General features: G+C 32.5%; 1 protein-coding gene and 1 long non-coding RNA gene across 2 annotated transcripts; one reads left to right on the top strand and one right to left on the bottom strand.

Annotated features, from left to right (window-relative positions):
* Nucleotides 1-1350: 1350 nt before the first annotated feature.
* Nucleotides 1351-3986, top strand: LOC131616189 (uncharacterized). Its single transcript, XR_009288027.1, has 2 exons — nucleotides 1351-1729; nucleotides 2610-3986. It is a non-coding gene; the product is annotated as an uncharacterized LOC131616189 (long non-coding RNA).
* Nucleotides 3987-4708: 722 nt separating this feature from the next.
* LOC131616188 (uncharacterized) lies at nucleotides 4709-8071 on the bottom strand. The gene is made up of 4 exons (XM_058887455.1): nucleotides 7791-8071; nucleotides 6961-7098; nucleotides 6499-6657; nucleotides 4709-5297 (listed from the first exon to the last, which is right to left on the bottom strand). Exons 1-4 carry the CDS (start codon nucleotides 7953-7955, stop codon nucleotides 5016-5018), a joined length of 744 nt encoding a protein of 247 aa, XP_058743438.1. The 5' UTR covers nucleotides 7956-8071; the 3' UTR covers nucleotides 4709-5015.
* Between the last annotated feature and the right edge of the window lie 11899 nt (nucleotides 8072-19970).

Raw genomic sequence — 19970 nt, 5'->3', positions numbered from 1 at the left:
TGTTAAAAACCTTGTCCACAAGGTTCGACAATTTCTTTATAAACCTTCATGGCTTCTTAGGAACCCACGACGAAATTCCAAAAACACTCTTATATTTCTCCGAAGACATTTTTTTTTGAAAAAAAAAAAGGTTATTTCGGTTGTGCATATTCGAAAACACTTTTTTTTAAAAAAAATGTGACTTCGGAAATTCATATCCGAAGTCACATTTTTCAGGAAAAGAGGTGTCTTCGTAGATGCATATACGAAATATTTTAAATTTTGGTCTTGGAATTTTTCGGATATGAATATCCGAAAGAACTCAATACTTATTAAAAAAATTAAAATCAAGGTGAATCAATACAATCAATAGTATAATTAATTGTATTAATTAAAAAATATTATTAAATATATATCATCATAATCAAGATATAATAATAATAATAGTCTAATAAATATTTAAATCAACACCTTATTTATATATTTAATAATAATAATAATAACAATAATAATAATAATAATAAAGTATTTACTATTTATTTATTATTTTTTATGATACATAAAAAAATCATTTCATAAACTAATTTAAAAAAAAAATAGTTAAAAAAATTTATTTTATAAAAAAATTTCTAAAATAATTTTGAAGTTAAAAATACTTTTACTTAACTTATATAAATGAAAAATATTCTTATTATATTTTATAAGTAAACTTTGAATTATATAAAATTATATATATAATTTATTCATTAAATAAAATAGACAAAATCTCTTGTAATTTTTTTAAGTAAGTAAATGATTTTTTATCATAATTATTATTAAAATAATTGTATATTTATGATTTTTATTTATTATTTTGAAAATATATGTAATTTAAATTTTATATTAAAATATGAATAAAATAGTAAATAATTTTTCTATTACTTGATCTCTTTTATTTTAAATTTTTGTTGAATTATTATTAATGTATTTATTTGTTGTGTATTAGTTATAATTTTAGTAATTATATATATGAAAATATATATATATATATATATATATATATATATATATATATATATATATATATATATATATATATATATATATATATATATATATATATGATATTTTAAGATTTCTAAATGTGTTTTTCATGAAAATTTATAAAGAAATTGTCTAAAGTTCACACTAGGAGAAACTATTTGAATGAGGCTTTGGTTGGATAATTGTGGAATTGGGCCGGGTAAAATAAGGGAGGGATTAGGGTTTGAAGGAAAACGCGTGGGACACGTGGCATGCTAAGGGACCGCCGCGGCTAGGGTGTTGGAGGACAGCCGTGTGAGTTGGATAAGAGACGTTGGAGACAGCTGTGGTATCACGTGAGGAAGTGAAGCATCAGAATGAGTGGGGCCTATGTACTTGATTTGTGTGAAGTGTAACGTTAGAAGTTAAAGACTTGTAACCCATAAGATCCTCAAAGTCTTTCTCTCTCTCTCAGTATTCCTCAAACGTCCTTCTCTAGGAAAAATTTCTCTCTCCATTTTTTCTCAAACCCTTTTTCTTTATCTATTCCATGCATCGGATCCGTTCATAGGCCTCTCATTTTGCAAAGGTTGAAGAAGGTATTTTGGTCTTGCGTTTTCTGTTTGATGTGCGGTTTCCGAGCGTGTTAAAGTTTCCGATGCTAAAATATTTTCTGGATTTTGCAAGTCACACCTTGTATCGTTTGAGGAGGGATGTTGAAGTCTAGATCGGTATGAATCGTAAGTTTGTAAGTAATCTGGCTGATTCATTTTGATGATTTTTAATTTTTAATGTTTGGTTATCTGGATCTGAATTTTGTAATATGGATCTGAATTTTGTAATATAGATCTGAATTTTGTAATATAGATCTGAATTTTATTTTTAACAAATTCACTTGAATCATTATTTACAATTCATCTCTGTGAAACTTGTTTATCTAGATCTGAATTTTATTTTTAAGAAATTCACTTTAATTTTTTTACAGTAGTTAACAAATTCACTTTAATTTTTTTGACAGTACTCTGAAACTTGATTATCTGGATTTTATTTTTAACAAATTCACTTGAATCATTATTTACTCATCATCTCTTGAAACTTGGTTATCAAGATCTGCATTTTATTTTTAACAAATTCACTTAAATTTTTATTTTTTACTTTTCTAAAATATTAGATCTAAAAACAAAAGTAATCTGTGAAACAAAATGAGAAATTTTTCGTATAATTGCTAAGGGGCCTTCTGAGAAGGTTAATTACTAATCTCCAATTCTGTTAGTTTCGGATTTTTGTGTTTAGTTATAAAAACTGTTATTGGTTAGTTATAAAACTGAAAGTTAGTTACATGTTGTAGGAAGTTTGTTACTGAATGTTTTGTTAGTTTAAAAACTGACATGGGTTAGTTAATAGTTCTGATTTTGTTAGTAAAATGCTGTTATGAGTTAGGACTTTTGTAACTGAATTATTAGGTTGTCAGCTGAGATTAGTTATTGATTAATTAAAAGTTTATTAGTTGAAATATGTTTGAAAATTAGTTACGTAAGAGATTAGAAGTTTTTTCTGATTTGTTTTGAAAATAGTAATAGTTAGGGAAAATAGTTTGAGCACCTGATGAATGAGTTATATTATGGCAGGGCTGGACATTGTTCTTTTTATGGAAGAAGAACTGATGGTGTTACTAGAGCGGAGAAAAAGTTGTAAATGAGGATAAATCATTGTAAATGGTTGATATTCAACCGTTTCAAACATGCGGCAGCCAGGATTACTGATCCTGATTTGTTATAATATCAAAAAGAAGTCCAAAAGCAGAAAGTGACCAGGCCTATAGCTAAAAAGACTTCATTTAGAAGTGTTCAAAGAGTTTAAAGGTATACTAACTCAATTTGATGAAACACATCTTAATTAACCAATTCTACTGATTTTATAAACCAATACTGGTCCATTGTGTCTTCCCCATTATCATGTTGTTGAGCAATTAAACCGAATCCGTTGTTAGCCCAAGTATTCCCCCAGGAATTTAGTATACGCCAATATTTTATCGATGCTCCATTTATTCTTTTCCGTCCATAACCAACAATTAGTATTGTATGTCCTCCTTCTCCCTTCGGTTTGTATACTCCTCCCTTCAAAACAATAGCTTATGAGTTTTAATTAAATAAACATTCGAGCTATCAAGAAAGTACAATTTGAGTTTTAGTTAAATAATCATTCTAACAATCAAGAAAATACCATGTGAGTTTTAGTTAAATAAACATTCAAGCAGAGTATGAAAGTGCCTTAAATAAGCATAGATAAGCATGTGAGTTTTAGTTAAATAAACATTCAAGACAGAGTATGAAAGTACCTTGGATAAGTATTCGATGTCCGTGAGCCCGTAAAAGGCTGCGATGACTGGACCTTTAGTGTCCAGTAGTTGTTCCACATTGTTAATGCCGTATACTTCGTAAAAATTTCTTATTTTTGCAATAGTATCTTTGTAAATTGTTGCTTTTGACCCTCTCCGAAATTTTTGATAATGTTTTCCTTTGGGAGGTCTTTCTCCATATTCAATCACACCCTTGGTTTTCATAACATCCAAGCAACTTTCAAGGGTAACACCATATGTTTTATCAATCTCAGTTTTAAAGAGATGATTTACCAAGTCTTTTTTGGAAGTTGTAATCACGGTGCCAGTTTGAATTCTGAACATTGTCTCGAAAGCTGCACAGCATGCATAAATTGTGCAAGAACCTTCATTCCCTTGATGATAGGGAGTGGGTAGATAATCTGTCCACTTATCAACCAAATAACGATGCATAATTTGTTCAACCGTTTTAGTTTGGCTTGAGGATTTTGGTCTTCTAGAAGCAAATAACTTTGAGGTATATTTTGGCCGCCTCAGCACAGCACCTGAGATAGCATCTTTTGTAAAAAAATCCAAAATACAAATGTTTAATATGATTTTGATATGACACCATATTAATGTAAATAGAAGCCAACATCTAGCATTAATAACTACTATTTTCATTCAAGATACCTAATCATTATTTCATTTTTAGATCCCTCTGTTTGAGCAAAATAATCTCTTTAAACTATCATCACTTGAAAGAAGAGAAAACACTAATTATTTAGTGGTAGAGTTAGAATTTTTTTATTAATGCCAACCCCATTTGAAAATTATGTTTGGAACATATTTTGGAAAATAAGAGTGAGTTGCAAACACTACATTTTACTTGAGGAAATAGTATGGAAAACTCAAGTTCAAAAAATATTTGTATTTCATAATGATGCACTTCTGACTAAATTAACCTGTGACCGTAAGAGCTTGTACTTTAGGCAGCGCCGCCCCAAAGTCTGAAATAGTCTTGGCCTCCTTGCTGCAAGGGACAGGCTGCAAAAAGCAAAATGTTAATCAAAGTTATTTAAGGTTGCTAACAATGACATTAAAATTATTTAAAGTTATTTAAGTTGCATAACATAGTTTGGTACAAACCTGCAAGACCATAGTCGGATATCCAGACAAAATGAAAGATGATGCACCTTGTGATCTCGTTGGCTGTGTTTAAAAAAAAAAGTGAGGTGAGCTATACAGGGCTTGAAACAAATCATGAATTTTATCCGACATTATCAGAACTTTTGGTAAGATTTAATTATGGGATGAGTAGTTATTTTAACATTGAAAATGTTTTAGATTTTCTGTTGAGCAGAATTAATCTAGGTGTGAAAAGTTCCAAATATTTAAAACATGCCTAATTATACTTCAAAAGTGATTTTATTTAACCATCCCAAACAGAAATCAATTTCTTTAATATTGGTAATTGCAAAATCAATTATTTCAACAATAATATTTCAAAAATGAATTCTATAATTTTTAAAAAATAATAATAATTAACCAATATCTTGTTGTTTGTATTCTTCTTTTCATTGCCCCCCAAAACTTCCTTACAAAACTAGAGATCCAAAATCTATTGGAATTTACATGACTAATACAGCAAGAACAACATTCAAGCCTTGTCTCACTAAAAGGCTGCAAAATTAACATTAAAATTGAAACACCGTAATTATATAGCATTTAATTTGGTACGAACCTGAGCTGCACAAAAATAAAGAACATGTAAGATCCCTTTTTCCACGGCCCCGATATCCAATACGTTAAGATAGCTGCAATCCCAATGCTCATCTGTCATTCTGAACTCCTCGCCAAACAGGTTCGAGTAATCAACTAAAGTGCAAGGACTAGTAAGTTCCAACTTTGATTTTTCCTCCAAAGGGTCAGTAAGTACATTTTGAGGGGATGGCACATTTTGCTCAGGATCAATGACTTTCTGAATGATTCTAGATGCCTAGAATAAAGGAAGCATACAACACATAAGGATAGATTAAGCATATTCGTCAGATGCAAAAAGACAGATCACAATCTTTGTAATTGAAAGATAATGCACTTCGTGATCTCCTTGGCGGTGTTTAAAAAAATAAGGGAGGAGGTGAGCTATACAGGCAGAAAGACAAACGCTTAACAATACATACAGAAAAAGTCAAGTATTAGAAAGCAGATAGAAACACGGTTATTATGATACATGAGTGGTATCTTGATTTTGTAGAAAACTGATCCCAACAGATATGAGTCCCTGGTGTGTACTTATTTGGGACTTGAAACAAATCTTGAATCTTGATTCAACATGATGAATATTGATCCATTATATTAATCTCTATCTAAACTGAGGGTAGTCAGCCACTTTTTGTCAACTTTGTATAGCCAACCACTTTTCCTTTGTCACTTGATTTATGAACTTGGATCTTGAATTACTGAGGTTCATATATATCAGCTTATAATTTAGCTAGGTCACTTGTTTAGCATGTATCTTACAATTCATAAGATTTGATTCACGATATCGAAAATAGTTTCCCCAAATTACAATATGAACCTCAATTTGATCAACATGAATAGAAGTACAAAAAACATTGATGGGATTCAGAAATCAAAATAGCAAGATTAATACATACTGTAAATGCATTTTGCTTTTCAATGTGAACAACTAACATTAAAAGGCTATGAGGAAACACATACAATGATATATTAGAGAAAATAAAAGGGATTTGATTCACGATATCGAAAATAGTTTCCCCAAATTACAATATGAACCTCAATTTGATCAACATGAATAGAAGTACAAAAAACATTGATGGGATTCAGAAATCAAAATAGCAAGATTAATACGTACTGTAAATGCATTTTGCTTTTCAATGTGAACAACTAACATTAAAAGGCTATGAGGAAACACATACAATGATATATTAGAGAAAATAAAAGGGATTTGATTCACGATATCGAAAATAGTTTCCCCAAATTACAATATGAACCTCAATTTGATCAACATGAATAGAAGTACAAAAAACATTGATGGGATTCAGAAATCAAAATAGCAAGATTAATACATACTGTAAATGCATTTTGCTTTTCAATGTGAACAACTAACATTAAAAGGCTATGAGGAAACACATACAATGATATATTAGAGAAAATAAAAGGTTGTAGAAGCTTACCTCAAAGTTAGAGGAAACAGTTAGGGCTCGTGACAGTTGACTACTTTTGTAAACTTCAGAGTCACTGATATTGCCTGGATGCTTTGAAGTTGTCCTGGATGCTTTGAAGTAGTCAACTGTCAACAGCCTTAGAAATGACAGATGACAACACTTGGAACACTGTTTTTATATAAAAGAAATTGTATCAGAAATAGAGAGAGAAAACTAAAAAATGGAGGATAAAGAATACTTGGAATAGATAAAGAGAACTAAAAATCATCAGTGTTGGAAGATAAAGAGAACTATCAGATCAAGAAGCTTGATGCTTTAAAAATCATCAGTGTCGTATTATCTTATTTAACATATTCTAACATTACTTACTATCTTATTTAACATATTATAACATTACAGTTACTATAGAATTTTACTTCAGAACAATAACAAATGATGAAGAGTAAAAATGGAAAAGAAATAATGGTATACCTGAACAAAGGAAATAGGAACGGGATTTCCTCGCAAACAAGATATTCTCACATATTGACATGGAGTGTAATTTGTAGGGTAGGTCATGTCGCGTCTGGGCGCTTCACAACGTGGGCGAACTTTTTGAAATGTCTTTGGCTAGAAAGCAAATAAGAACCAGTAAAGCATGTACCGCGATATTATCCAGCTTGGAAAAGGCATAATTAAAAGCATAAACATGTCATATATAATAAAAGAGAGAAAAATAATCAATAGAATCATTTGCAACAAAAAAAAAAATTTGCTGGAGCATATATTGACATTAATAATGCAGCTTTATTAAAAACATGAGAAATTACTTAACATAGTGAAGATAAGAAAATGGCATGCACATCAAGTGTAATTATTTTTCACAATCAATTATTTGCTAATCTTTATTTAGTAAGCATAACTTAATACTGCTAAAAATTATAAATGACCTGTCTTCGAAGAAATAATTTCAAAAAACATGCATCAATTTGACAATATCACGAGTCACTAAAACAACAGAGTCTATGTGACAAGTATACAGAAACCCGAAATAAAAGACAATGATCAGACTTCTTAAGTTCTTATCAGATTGAATATACCTAAGTTTCAACCAAAACACAAAATCAAAATATTAATTATAGACTTTATCAACACTAGCAACACTAGCAAAATGCCCTAAAATTACAGTTCCAGAAACTCAATAAACTTGATTTTACAAAATTAAAATCGATTACTAAAATTTCAGCATGAACACTCAAAAACCTAAACAAATTCAAAAAAATGAGAACGAAAATGAAAGAGAGAGGAAGGAATGAACGAACATTGAGTTCGAGTAGAATCCATTCCTTGGTATTGATGGCGGTGGACCAGTGAGAACGGAGGTCTGAGTCAAGAACGTTGAGAGCCTTCTGAGAAGGAGATTCTCTGGACATGGCTTTTACCTCGAATTGAAGAAGCTTCACGCGAGGCTCTAACTCGACCTCCATTTTTTCTTCTTCGTTTCGTTGATTGATCAATCACATTCCCTATAGTTTCTCGTCTCTGTCTGAATATGAATCTCACTCACAGAGCACTAGTAGATGACTAGAAATGAAACTCGCTATATACTATCTTAGCCCTAACGGAAAAGGACTTTTTAGTAAATGCATATTGTACATCATTTTTTATTAGGGTTAAATATGCATGAAGTCCCTATAAATATCTCAACTTTCACTTTTAGTCCCTACAAAAATTTTCTTCGAACTTTGGTCCCTGTAATATTTTCCGTCTCATTATTAGTCCCCCGTTAGATTTCACTAACGGAGGGTGACGTGTCATGCCAGTTGTGTGAGTTTATTTAGAGTTGTGTTAATTGAAGAGATACGTAGGATAATTGTGTAAAAGACAAAAGGGATCGTGAAAAATTTTTAACCCTAATTTCATTCCACCTCTTGTTACAGGTTGCGCGTTTCTTTTTCATCTTCCATCGTCATCTTCACAGTCTCAGCTTCAAGTTCTTGTTCGCTTTTCTTTGTTCCTCTTCAATTGAAGTAGTCTTCCTTCTTCCCCTTTTCTTGTTCCTATTCAATTGAATTCGTCTCCCGCAATCTTACGATGTCATCTTCATCAAGGAGAACTAAGCCAACATCGTATCAATCCGCAAGTGTGAGTACCCGTCCAAGTAGAAGGTGTGCGTGTGATGCTCGGATGACTTCATATTACTGTAAGAAAGGACCTAACAAAGGGCGCCTGTTTTGGAGATGTCCATTTTGGCAAGATGATGAAACTTGTAACTTATTTATATGGGATGATGATATTGTTCAACGAACCGATGTTCAAGAAAGGTCAGATGATGAAAGGATAAATATTGAGAGCAAGATCAAGGAGGTCTCAATTTCTCTTGAAACTATGAGAGAATTGTATGAAATTTCACAGAAGAAGAACAAGAAATTGAAGTCGAAGATAAAGTCAGATGCTATGTATGGAAAGATGAAGTCTTGGTGTATTGTTGTTTCTGTAATGGTCAATATGTATTTTTTATGGAAATGTAATTGTTGAATCAGTGTTTGGAATGTTCACTTCGGATGTAATGTTGTTGTTATGAAATATGAGTTTGACAATTGTTGTAGCAGTGTTCTATAATCTGAGTTGGATAATTGTCGTATCAGTTCTATAATCTGTTGGTGTTTTGTGATGTTTTTATGTTAATATGTATTAATGTTGTTGATATAAATCTGAGTTGGATAAGTTGTATATAATTTGTCTCATTCAATTGACCTATAATCTGAGTTGAATATAATATGTTTTGTTGGATATAATCTGTTTTGTCTCATTCAATTGACCTATAATTGTCTCTATTTTGTCATTCAATTGACATATAACTTTATCTTGAAAGTGACATGTAATTTGTCATTCAAAAGACATATAATTTGACTCCAAAATTTGGTCATAAAAGTGACTTACTAATGAGCTATAATTTGGTCCAAAATTTGCACACAGTATGATAAGACTGCAAAATACCATTGACATACCATTAGGTTTGTTACATATGTTCATAAAACACAAAATAGATTGCAATAACATCAGAATAGTTAGAGGACTAGCCTCACTAACATTACAAACATGTCATCCTAATAACATCAAAATAGTTAGAGGACTAGCCTCACTAACATTACAAACTAACATCCCAATTTTCAAACACCATAAATATGTCATCCTACTGAGTCATCCTTTTGCAAATGGCCTCCCAATCTTCTGACTGCTTCCCACCATTAGCCTGATCTGAGGTTGCTTCATCTTCATTAATGACCAAAGGGTCATCAGACTTCTTTCCAGGGCCACCAATATTCTTTGTCATAAGGGTCCTAAGTTTGTCACTCCGCTGTTTTTGAACACCCATATCAACACTCTTCTTGTGCTTAGGCTTCTGTTTTGGTTTGTTGACCTATGGATAATCAACAATTACAGTTAAGCTAGATGAAACAGACATTTGAAAAAAGATTGTAATGACAAATTAAAACTCACAGGTTCTGAACATGTTGGCCTGGATGAAGATGAACCCTTGTCTTTGGAAGGTTTCTTGCCCACCTTTGGAGCTTTACCAACAAAAGTACTGACAGTTCTTTTCACAGGTGTTGTGTCAACATTCAATGGTTGAACATCTAGAATTTCATCATCATCAAGCAGCTTAGTCAATGTGTCAACTGAAGGATAGAAAAACACTTAGAAAGGGGGGGTTTGAATAAGTGTGACTTTAAAAAATCTTAAGACAAAAACAATTAACATAATTATTTTTATCCTGGTTCGTTGTTAACGAAATTACTCCAGTCCACCCCCTTAGAGTGATTTACCTTAACTGAGGATTTAATCCACTAATCAATCTTGATTACAATGGTTTTCCACTTAGATACCCTCTAAGTCTTCTATAGTATTCTGATCACAACTTGATCACTCTAGGAATACACTACTTATAAACTTCTAAGTCTTCTAGAGTCTACTGATCACAACTTGATCACTCTAGGAATCTTTTACAAATCAATGTAAAATAAGTGTTTACAAGAGTATTGAAATGCTTCTTAGAAAGATATAATCACAACTGTGATATTTCTCTTAAGTTCTAAGCTTAAATATCACTAAGATATTACAAGTGAAGTGAGGTTGAAGATGAAGTCTGAGAGCTTTTGAAATTGACATCGTTTCTGTATTTTTGCGGAAGAGTTGTGTATTCAGCTTCTCATCAGAACTTCTATTTATAGGCGTTTTGAGAAGATGACTGTCATACCCCAAAATTTTCCCATAATATTTCAATATATCTTGACTCATATGATCTTCAGTTAATCAAGCATATGCAAGAATTGGGCACACTTACTTATCTTCTAAGCAATCAACCCACAACTAGGGTTTTGTTTCTCTCGAGATCAAATCAAGTTCTGAGACCTCAAATGGATACCATGGCCTCTCATATGCTTCAAAGGGTCCTCATGCCATTTTTCAAGCTCTGATTCATAGGATTGCTCAGTCAACAACTCAGATAGTTAATAGTCGACTAGTTTGACCTAAAAGTCAACTATGGTCAAAGTACAATTAAAATTTCTGATTTTTGGTCAACATAAACATTTTTAAGTTACATTCATCATTTGATCAAGGGTTGATCATTATTCATCAAGGAAAGCTCTAAGATCAACAAAAGTCCAAGTTTCTAAATTAGGGTTTTAGGAGAAAGGTCAACCCAACTTTGACTGATTATATCTCTCTCATACTTCATCAGAAATTCCCCAACAAAAGCTCATTCTCAAGGAAATTTGATTCTCTACAACTTTGATGTTGGGCCAGGTCAAGAAATGCTTCCGCATAAGAGATATGAGCCCATACATTACAGGTCCTTCTAGAAGATCGCAAAAAGTTGTTTTTTTGTCAGGAGCCATATCATCAAGATAAAATCTCCAAATGAAAAATATGTTCCAAAGTGGATTATAGAAGACATCTTGGGATTTCCAAAAAGTTCTTGAACATGGTCATATGATAAAAATTGAAGGAGATACGAGACCCAGAAGTTGGTCGATTTTCAGAAAAATTACAAAACCCTAATTGCATAATTTTGTGTTTTTGGACTAATGGGCCTAAAACATAGGTCCCAAACATGTCCATAGGATTTATGAACATCCTTAAACTAATAAATTTATTTTTATAATATTTATTTTGTTTACTTGAATTTTAATTCATTTAAATACAAATAAATCATTATAAAATATGGAAAATTAGTTTTAATGAAAGATTTGATTTTTAATAAATTCTAAGCAATCAAGAGGGCCAAATATGATGCAAATTTCATGACAAGAGGTTTGGAAAAGATTGGGTTGAAATTGATACAAAAATAGCAAATTTTCAATCAAATTTCAATCAAATTTCTCACCATAAAAACACATGATTTTATGTGATTCTCTCAAAAATATTTTGACCTAATTCCATTCCTCTATATAAGGAGAACACTCACCAATCTGAAGGGGAAGAAAAATTGGTAAAAAAACTAGGGTTGTAAGTTGCCAAATTTTCAAAGAGAGGTGAAAAATTTGTATCCAAGGATCCAGCTATTATCAAAGTCAAATTGTTTTTCCATTAGTCTCCAGAGGCATCACAAGGTAAGTCTTAACCATGAAGCCTAATTGAATGCACGTAAAATCTATCTTCATGACTAACATATTCATGCATATGTTATGATCCTTATATCTTGAAATCCTTTACGTTTTAATGTGATTTATTCATATCTATGAGTCCCTAAGATCATTTAGAAGGTATTGAAGTCGTTGTTTTGGAGCTTTAACGTATGGAACAAATTCCACCATGGCTAGGGCAAAACGAAGGTGCTTCTTCGTTCTCATGCCTCCAAGCATTTTCAGACCAAAACAACGGTTCCATTGAGTTCGTAAGGTGTCAATTAGTAGGTCTGGGGGCGTTTGCATTTGTTTGGATCTTGTTCTGCAGGTATTCTAAATCGCAGGTTGAAGATGAGAAAAACAAAGGAAATTTCGCAGGAAATATCATGGGTAATTCCACAAGAGAATCCGCAGGTAATCCCAAGAAGATGATGAATAATAGTGCAGACCCCTTGACCACGCGTGGCATTTGTATACTGGACGGTGTCATACCCCAAAATTTGCCCTCTTATAATTTTCTATGTCATGTTATTTCAAATTATTGACGTAGCACAATTGGTAAGAATTTGAGGGCAAAAGACGCACGACCGAAAGGTCCCGGGTTTGAATCTCACATCTAACCTTTATTTTATTTTCTAACTTTATCCATTTTTATTTTTTATTTTTAACTTCATTATGTTATAATTTTCTTCTTTTTTATCAGGAAGTTCAAAACATCTTTTTTCTTTAAATCTTAATTTTTATACTCCTTTTAGTAAAATATATTCAAAAATTACAAAAGATATATATAGTTTTTAGAAGTTACTTTTTATTTTAAGCATTAGTTTTGTTATTATATTAAAGATTTAGAAATATTATATTAGATAGATGTTATTATTATTATTATTATTATTATTACAGTTTTAATTCAGTTATTTTTAGTTTTATATTTTTGCTTCTAATTATATTATAGTTAGTTAGCTATTATTATTTAGTATTATAATTAATAGTTATTAGAATTTTATTTTTATTACTAATTAAATCTTTTTTAGAGTCCAAGCCTATTGTTTTTTAACCTAATATTTCTCTTATAAATACTAATATTTTTTATACACTAGGGACTAACAATTCTAACCCTTATTCTCACACTCTATCTCTTCTGACAAATACAAAAAATATTTTCTCCTTCTTCAGGGTTTCAATTCCGGTTGCAGCAGAGTGATAAATTTTCCAGCCTATCAGCCAAATTCTGAAACTACTATTTCGATTTGCTCCGAATTTTTTCCAGAAGTTCATAAAAAAATCGAGGAACAATACTACTTTAGAATAGAATTTTAAAGGATTTCGACCCTCAAAATCGCAAATTCCTCGTTTTTCTATTTTATTTGATTTAATATCTATTTTCATATTTTCAAAAAATCTCAAAAAATTTGTAGCTTCGTTATCTTATTTTATTTGATTTATGTCAAGTTTTTATATTTTTTTAATTTTATTTTGATCACTTTTTTTATTTTTCCATTTGTTTTCTTAACCGTAACATTGCATGGTTTATGAACAGGTTTCCTATGAATTGGCCAACTGGAAGGAGCTTTATCCCTTGACCTCAAGGTGGTTACTCATATTTGGCCAAAAGCGTTTTGGCTTTTGGCCAAATCAAGGTTATTCGTATTTGGTCAAAAACCTTTTTGGTATTTGGCCAAATCAAGGTTATTTGTAATTCTGTCCATAATTTAATTTTCTAAACCCCAATTCTTTTCTTGTGTTATTATTATTACTATTACTAATATTTTTATTCTTATTATTATATTTTTTTTGCAGGTACCTCCAGATCTCAACCACACAGGATCATAGCTAAGTGTTTTAATTTATTTTTTTATTTTTAATTACATAAATGCTTTTATTCTATTTTCTTATTCTCCTTTTCTATTATAATTATTATTAGTTATATTTTTATTTATTTAAATTAGTTTGTATAGTAAATTATAATTATTTATTTTTAATCGGAAACTCGACTTTTCCATAATTTTATCAATAATTGTTTTTAGACAATAAAAATTATTTTGTTTACTTTATACGGTCTGCCTGGCCTTTATTTATTCTAATAATCTGGTTAACTTTTGCCTCATTCAGGGCTTGCATTTTGCCTTGCCTTTTTATTTGTTTGCCTAAATTATATTTGTTGAGATCTTTAATGCTCTAACATTTTTCTTCTTCGTGACTGTAATACGGTGAACTGACTTTTTATTAATCGGAATGTCGCGGTAAGCAAGAGTCGCCACCAACTTTTATTTTATCCAAACAGATTCGGAAAGGCAAAAAGAAACAGAAAAAAAACCTTTTAAAAGAAATCTAAGTTCGGGGGGTAATTTATGCAAAGGGAAGGTGTAAGGCACCCTTTGCATCCATGGTTTTCCATGGGCTCTTAATTGCTTTGCTTGCTCGTTTGTTTAGAAAATGTAGATGAAAGAGATAGGGACTTTAGCTTGTGAATAAGCGTTGCCCTTTTGAAAAATTACGAGAAAGAATATAATAAAAAGGTTTGAGCATTGCAAGGCAATTAGGGGCAATTACCTTAAACTCAGATGATAGGTCTCTTTTTGCCTTTCAGAATGAAAGGGTCTATCCTTGCCATAAGAGGGCAGGAAGCCTTTCGTTTGGAGGTTGAAGGGTCATCGAAGCATCCTTTGCCATAAGACTGTCCCATGCCATAGAAGGGCAGGTAGTCTGAGGCAAGGATCAGAATAAGCCATTTCGTAGGCAGCCAGAAGATACCTCAGCCTTTTTCGTAGGCAACATCCGAGGGTCGAGGTTATGTTAGTGTACCGAAGGCAGCATCATTAGGGTCGTGACCTTTTTATCGAGGCAACATGGCTGAGGTATCCCTGAATTCGAGGGACGAGGCTTACTCTGCAAAAACACAAAGGCAACAGGCAACAGGCAACAGGCAACAGAGAGGGTTACCCAAAAAGCGTGCGTGTGTGCACCAATCATGTGATTCAATTCAGATTATATTTATCTTTTAATTAGTTATTCTAATTCAATTAACGAGTTGCACTCCCTAAATTACTAACCACGCAGTATATAAAGCAATAAAGGGAAGGGGGAAAATGAAACCAGCGGAGGAGAGGGGAATTGTAACCAGCGGATCCCTTAATAGGGTTTGGCATAAGTAATAATAAAATAAAAAAGAAGAAAAGATTTAGGGTTACCAATGACATAGCTTTGGCATTTGACAAACCCTGAAAGAAAGAAAAAAATGGCAAACAAAAGAAGGTGAGTGCATTATCGATTCGAGGGCAGACTTCATTAATTAAGAAAAATAAAATAATGAACTACAGGTAAAACAGAGAGAATGTACTTAGCTTTGGTGTTTGCCTGACAGGGTTGAGGGCAAGGGTTTGTCAGAAACATTGACTCTGATCATTAGAACAGACAAGGAAACGGACAAGGCGTGAGTGTATTATTAATTCGAAGATAATCAGGGTTAACGTAAATAAAATGAAAGAAAAAATAAACTAATAATGAATAAATAGGGAATACTTAGCTTCGATTCGAATTTGATCTGATATGGTTATTAGGCGCCTTTAGGATTGACCCTGAAACAAGGCAGAAAATAGGTGAAGGCAAAGCAAACCCTAAAAGTAAATTAATTTAAGTATAATTAAAATTAAATAGAATAGAATACTTATCTTTGAGGTTTGTTGAAGGCGCGCACTCGGGGCGAATCATGTTGCTAATCCTGAAAAAGGCATAGAAAAAGAAATATATTCAGTGTAGGGTAAACCCTAATCAGGATTCAAATCGAGTGTAATGGTAAATTGATTTAATTAAATCGGGATGTGAAAACAAAGTCAAGCACAAAAATATTTTTTGGGATTTTTTGGAATAAAAATAAGATATATATGAATTTTTTTGAATAAAATACATAATAAATATAATTTAAATAAAAGATAATAAATGACTTAAATTAAGTAATTTAAATAAAATAAGTATTAATTATAAATAAATATATAAGAGTAAAAGAAAATATATATATGAAAAATAATTAAGCAATATAAATAAAATAAATATATTTAAAGAAATATTAATATATTAAAGAAAATAATAAAAATAAAACAATCATTATTATAAAAGGAGAGTCTTTAGAAAAAGATATATGATAATTATATGTTAATTATTGTATAATAGAAAAAAAAACAATCAAAAACAATATATATACTAATATATAAAAAATAAATAGTTTTATGTAATTAAAAAGAAAAAAAATTAGAAAACTTAGCGTAATTATCCAGTGCGGCGCATGCGTGAAGTCTATGGTGGACTGGCGGATCTGGGCGCGTTGGATGAAGAGATGATGAGATCTGACGGATGGTGAGACGAGGGTACATGATACGCGCGTACATCTTAACACGTTGGATCGTAGGATTCAAAAAACCCTGGCGCGCGTTTTTTCAGCCAATAGAAGAGGGACACGCCACCGTCTTCTTCATTGGAATTCCTGCAACAGGCTTTTTATAGCGCTTATTGCGCATGCGCTGTAAAAGCCTCGTATCTATCATACCTGTGCATTACGAATACCACCAAACAAATACAAAAATTTGGCGCGAGGCCATGAATGGAATCGTATCATTCATACGAATCTGATGGTACCTGTTTCATGGCTCAATTTGCCCTGGATAAAAAACCCCTAATCGAACCTAACAAACCCTAGCAATGGCAATCTCAAGCAAACGCGCATGGAATTATAATTAAACATCCAGAATTGTTTACTACATCAAAACCAACATATGTACGCATTCAAAACATGTTTATATGCCATGAATCAGTGCAATCGAGCTTGAGAATTTTGCGACATACCTTGGCTTGTAGGAGGTAATTCTGGGAGTATTGATGTCGTGCAACGATCCAAACAGCTTCAAGAACTTCCTAAGATTGTGTTTGAACCTTTAGAATGCCTTGAATCTTTCTCCAACTCCGAATTCGATTTCCACTTGTTCTTGATTTTTAAAGATCAAAACTAGGGTTCTTGGCTCAGAATTTTCGTCCCCCTTGCCCCTGATGCTGATTAGTACTTATACTAGGAGGATTAGGTCAACATAATATGATCAAATCTCATTGAATCTTTGATTTGTAATCATGCAAATTTGATTGAAATTTGGTTTATATTCATTCTAAATTTGGCTTTAATTGAATCAATTTTCTCTCAATCTCTTGTGCACGAAATTATATGAAATATGTGGTTTAATGGTGATTGGCATTAGTTAAAAAATTGAATCAAATCAAATCTTTTTCAATTATATGATTTATTTGGATTAAAATCACTTTTAATATGAATAAAAATCCATAATAAATCAAATAATTTAAATAAATTCGTGGGAAATGATCTATGGGCTCCCAATGTCCTAAGGAACAAGTTTTGGATTTAAAAATATAGGCCCATTAGCAAGAAAATCAAACTTCTTCACATTTGTCCCTCCAAAATAGCCTAACTTTGACAAGGCCCATCTCCCTCAATTTTTGAGGTGTGGAAGTGTTCTAAGACATTTTGGAAACCTTAGAGAGTCCTCTAACCAATGTCTTTGGTCTCGTATCAAAATTATTTTCCATTCTCATTTCATGACCTTTTGAAAAAAGTGTCCTTTTGTTGACTTTTGAAAAGGACCTATAATGTATGAAGCCATATCTCTTAAACCGTTGATCTATGAGCTCTGATTCTTGGGCCATTGGATAGAGGAATGAATTCCCTTCAAAATGAGCTTTGGTGGGAATTTTTCTGATAAAGTATGAATATTTGGTGAATTTTCAAAGTTTGGTTGACTTTTTTAGTTCATGCCCAAAATAGTAACTCTTGACTTTTGACTTCTCTGATCTTTCCTTGCATCATCATGATCAACCCTTGATCAAATGATGATTTTAGGGTTATGAGAATGTTGTTGACCAAATATCTTGAGTTTTGACTGTATAATGACTGTTTTGCCCTTGGGAGTCGACTGTTGACCTAATCAGGATTTGAGGGACTAAATTTGCTCTGTTTGACTTGAAACTTTATATGGAAATACTTTGGGATGTTAGTGACCCTATGGACCACCTTGAGCCATTGATTCAATGATTTTCCATCGAATTAATCAAACCCTAGTTCAGAGCTTTTGTATAGGAGAGTGTGTTTTGGAGCTTTGTCTTTTGTTCTGATTTTATGTGTGAAAAATAACATGGGCAAATTTTGGGGTATGACAGCTGCCCCTGTTCAATTATCTTAAACCTGAAGATGTAAAGTGGTCGGTATGCCAGTCGGTATCTGAAGGTGGAAGATGATTGAACACTAGAATACCAAGAAATTTGCCCTAGCTAAAGTAGGGACTTTTATCGGAGATGGGCTTAAAGATGCCATCTGGATAGTGTGAAGTGAATTAATTGTAGTGACTCTATTGTCATGATTGTTTCTGTACTGAATACCAGGATTAGACTTGTGACTTAATCGTTACGACTCCATTGTCGTGACTTCGTTGTGGTGATTCCATCATCGTGACTCAGTTGTCGCGATTCCATCATCGTGACTCGGTTGTCGTGATTCCATCATCGTGACTCAGTTGTCGTGATTCCTTTATCGTGACTCAGTTGTCGTGATTCCATCATCGTGACTCAGTTGTCGTGATTCCTTTATCGTGACTCAGTTGTCGTGATTCCTTTATCGTGACTCAGTTGTCGTGATTCCATCATCGTGACTCAGTTGTCGTGATTCCTTTATCGTGACTCCGTTGTCGTGGTCTTTTCTGATTTGCGTGTTGTGATTAAGTCTGTTTCTTTCTTTGATTGTGTCAGCACCATTCGTGGTGGCCAAATTAGGTCTTGGAGAGATGATCGTGTCAGTACCATTCATAGTAACTGAATTAGATCGTAGATATTGTTTATCTGCTTGTACTTATGTCCTGAGAAAAGTAGAGTTAGTCTTTATGCAATGTTATGATGCATGTGTTATGAGTTTCTCAAAATAAATGAGAAACTTGTATATGAGACAATGTATGCAATGTATGAATATGTTTATGATATATGATGTCAGAATGTGGTTTGTCCTTGATTGAGAAAATAAATCTCTTCATCATTGTGATTTTGATATATGATCTTTTTTGAAGATGCTCAGCTGGGGATTTATGATTTCTGATTGGGGACAATCAGTAACTTGATGCACCCTGATTGGGAATAAAAATATTAGTAAACCATGTTGGAGAAGAGCGAAGTGTTGAAGAAACCGGTTGTGTTGAAGATGTAAACTCTATTGGGGAGCCATATCTTTGTCGGGACGAGAGCATTTGAAGATATCTTCTTAATGATTGCTCTGTGGGGATATGATCTTGTGAACCCGACTCTGTGGGGGAGACATGGGTGTCTTGAAAGTTGCCCCCAGTATTATAGCTGCCATTCATGGATTTGTATTGGGACACACCGCTGAGTATTGATCAAGATGTCGGACTGGACTTGCATAGTTTTGCCCCAGTTAGCAGGAACTTTAGAAAGATTCGCCTCGCGAGGACTTTGTGAGATATAAACTATGGGCGATATGCCCCTAGTAATCATAGGCCCTATATAATGTCCTATGTTGGTTGAGAAGTAGCTTCGGATTTTCTGGGATGTGTGCCCCTGATTATTTTGGCATCCTTGAGAGATTCTCGGAATCTTGACTTGATTGCCCCAGATTGTTTGGACAAAACACGTCGTGCCCCTTGTATATGCAGGAGACATTGCTTTTGGAGTGATCTTGTCTGTCGGGATAACTATTAGTCATTAGTTGTACCCTGTACAAATTCTTTCTGTTGCTAACATTTGAAATTATGTAGCAGAATTTGTTTAATAATGAATTCATGAGATGCAATGCATACATTTGTCTTGAGTTTT

Source organism: Vicia villosa, linkage group LG7, assembly GCF_029867415.1.
Source record: "Vicia villosa cultivar HV-30 ecotype Madison, WI linkage group LG7, Vvil1.0, whole genome shotgun sequence".
Lineage (NCBI taxonomy): Eukaryota > Viridiplantae > Streptophyta > Magnoliopsida > Fabales > Fabaceae > Vicia > Vicia villosa.
This window is presented reverse-complemented; position numbering and strand designations above follow the sequence as displayed.

Excerpts from the sequence above, each read along its gene's own strand:
- LOC131616188 (XM_058887455.1), bottom strand. The coding sequence starts at position 7,955 with ATGGAGGTCGAGTTAGAGCCTCGCGTGAAGCTTCTTCAATTCGAGGTA. Across the intron at positions 6,658-6,960 it reads TTCCTATTTCCTTTGTTCAG|TGTTCCAAGTGTTGTCATCT; the intron begins GTATACCATTAT and ends ATATAAAAACAG. Across the intron at positions 5,298-6,498 it reads CTGTTTCCTCTAACTTTGAG|GCATCTAGAATCATTCAGAA; the intron begins GTAAGCTTCTAC and ends CCTTTATTCTAG.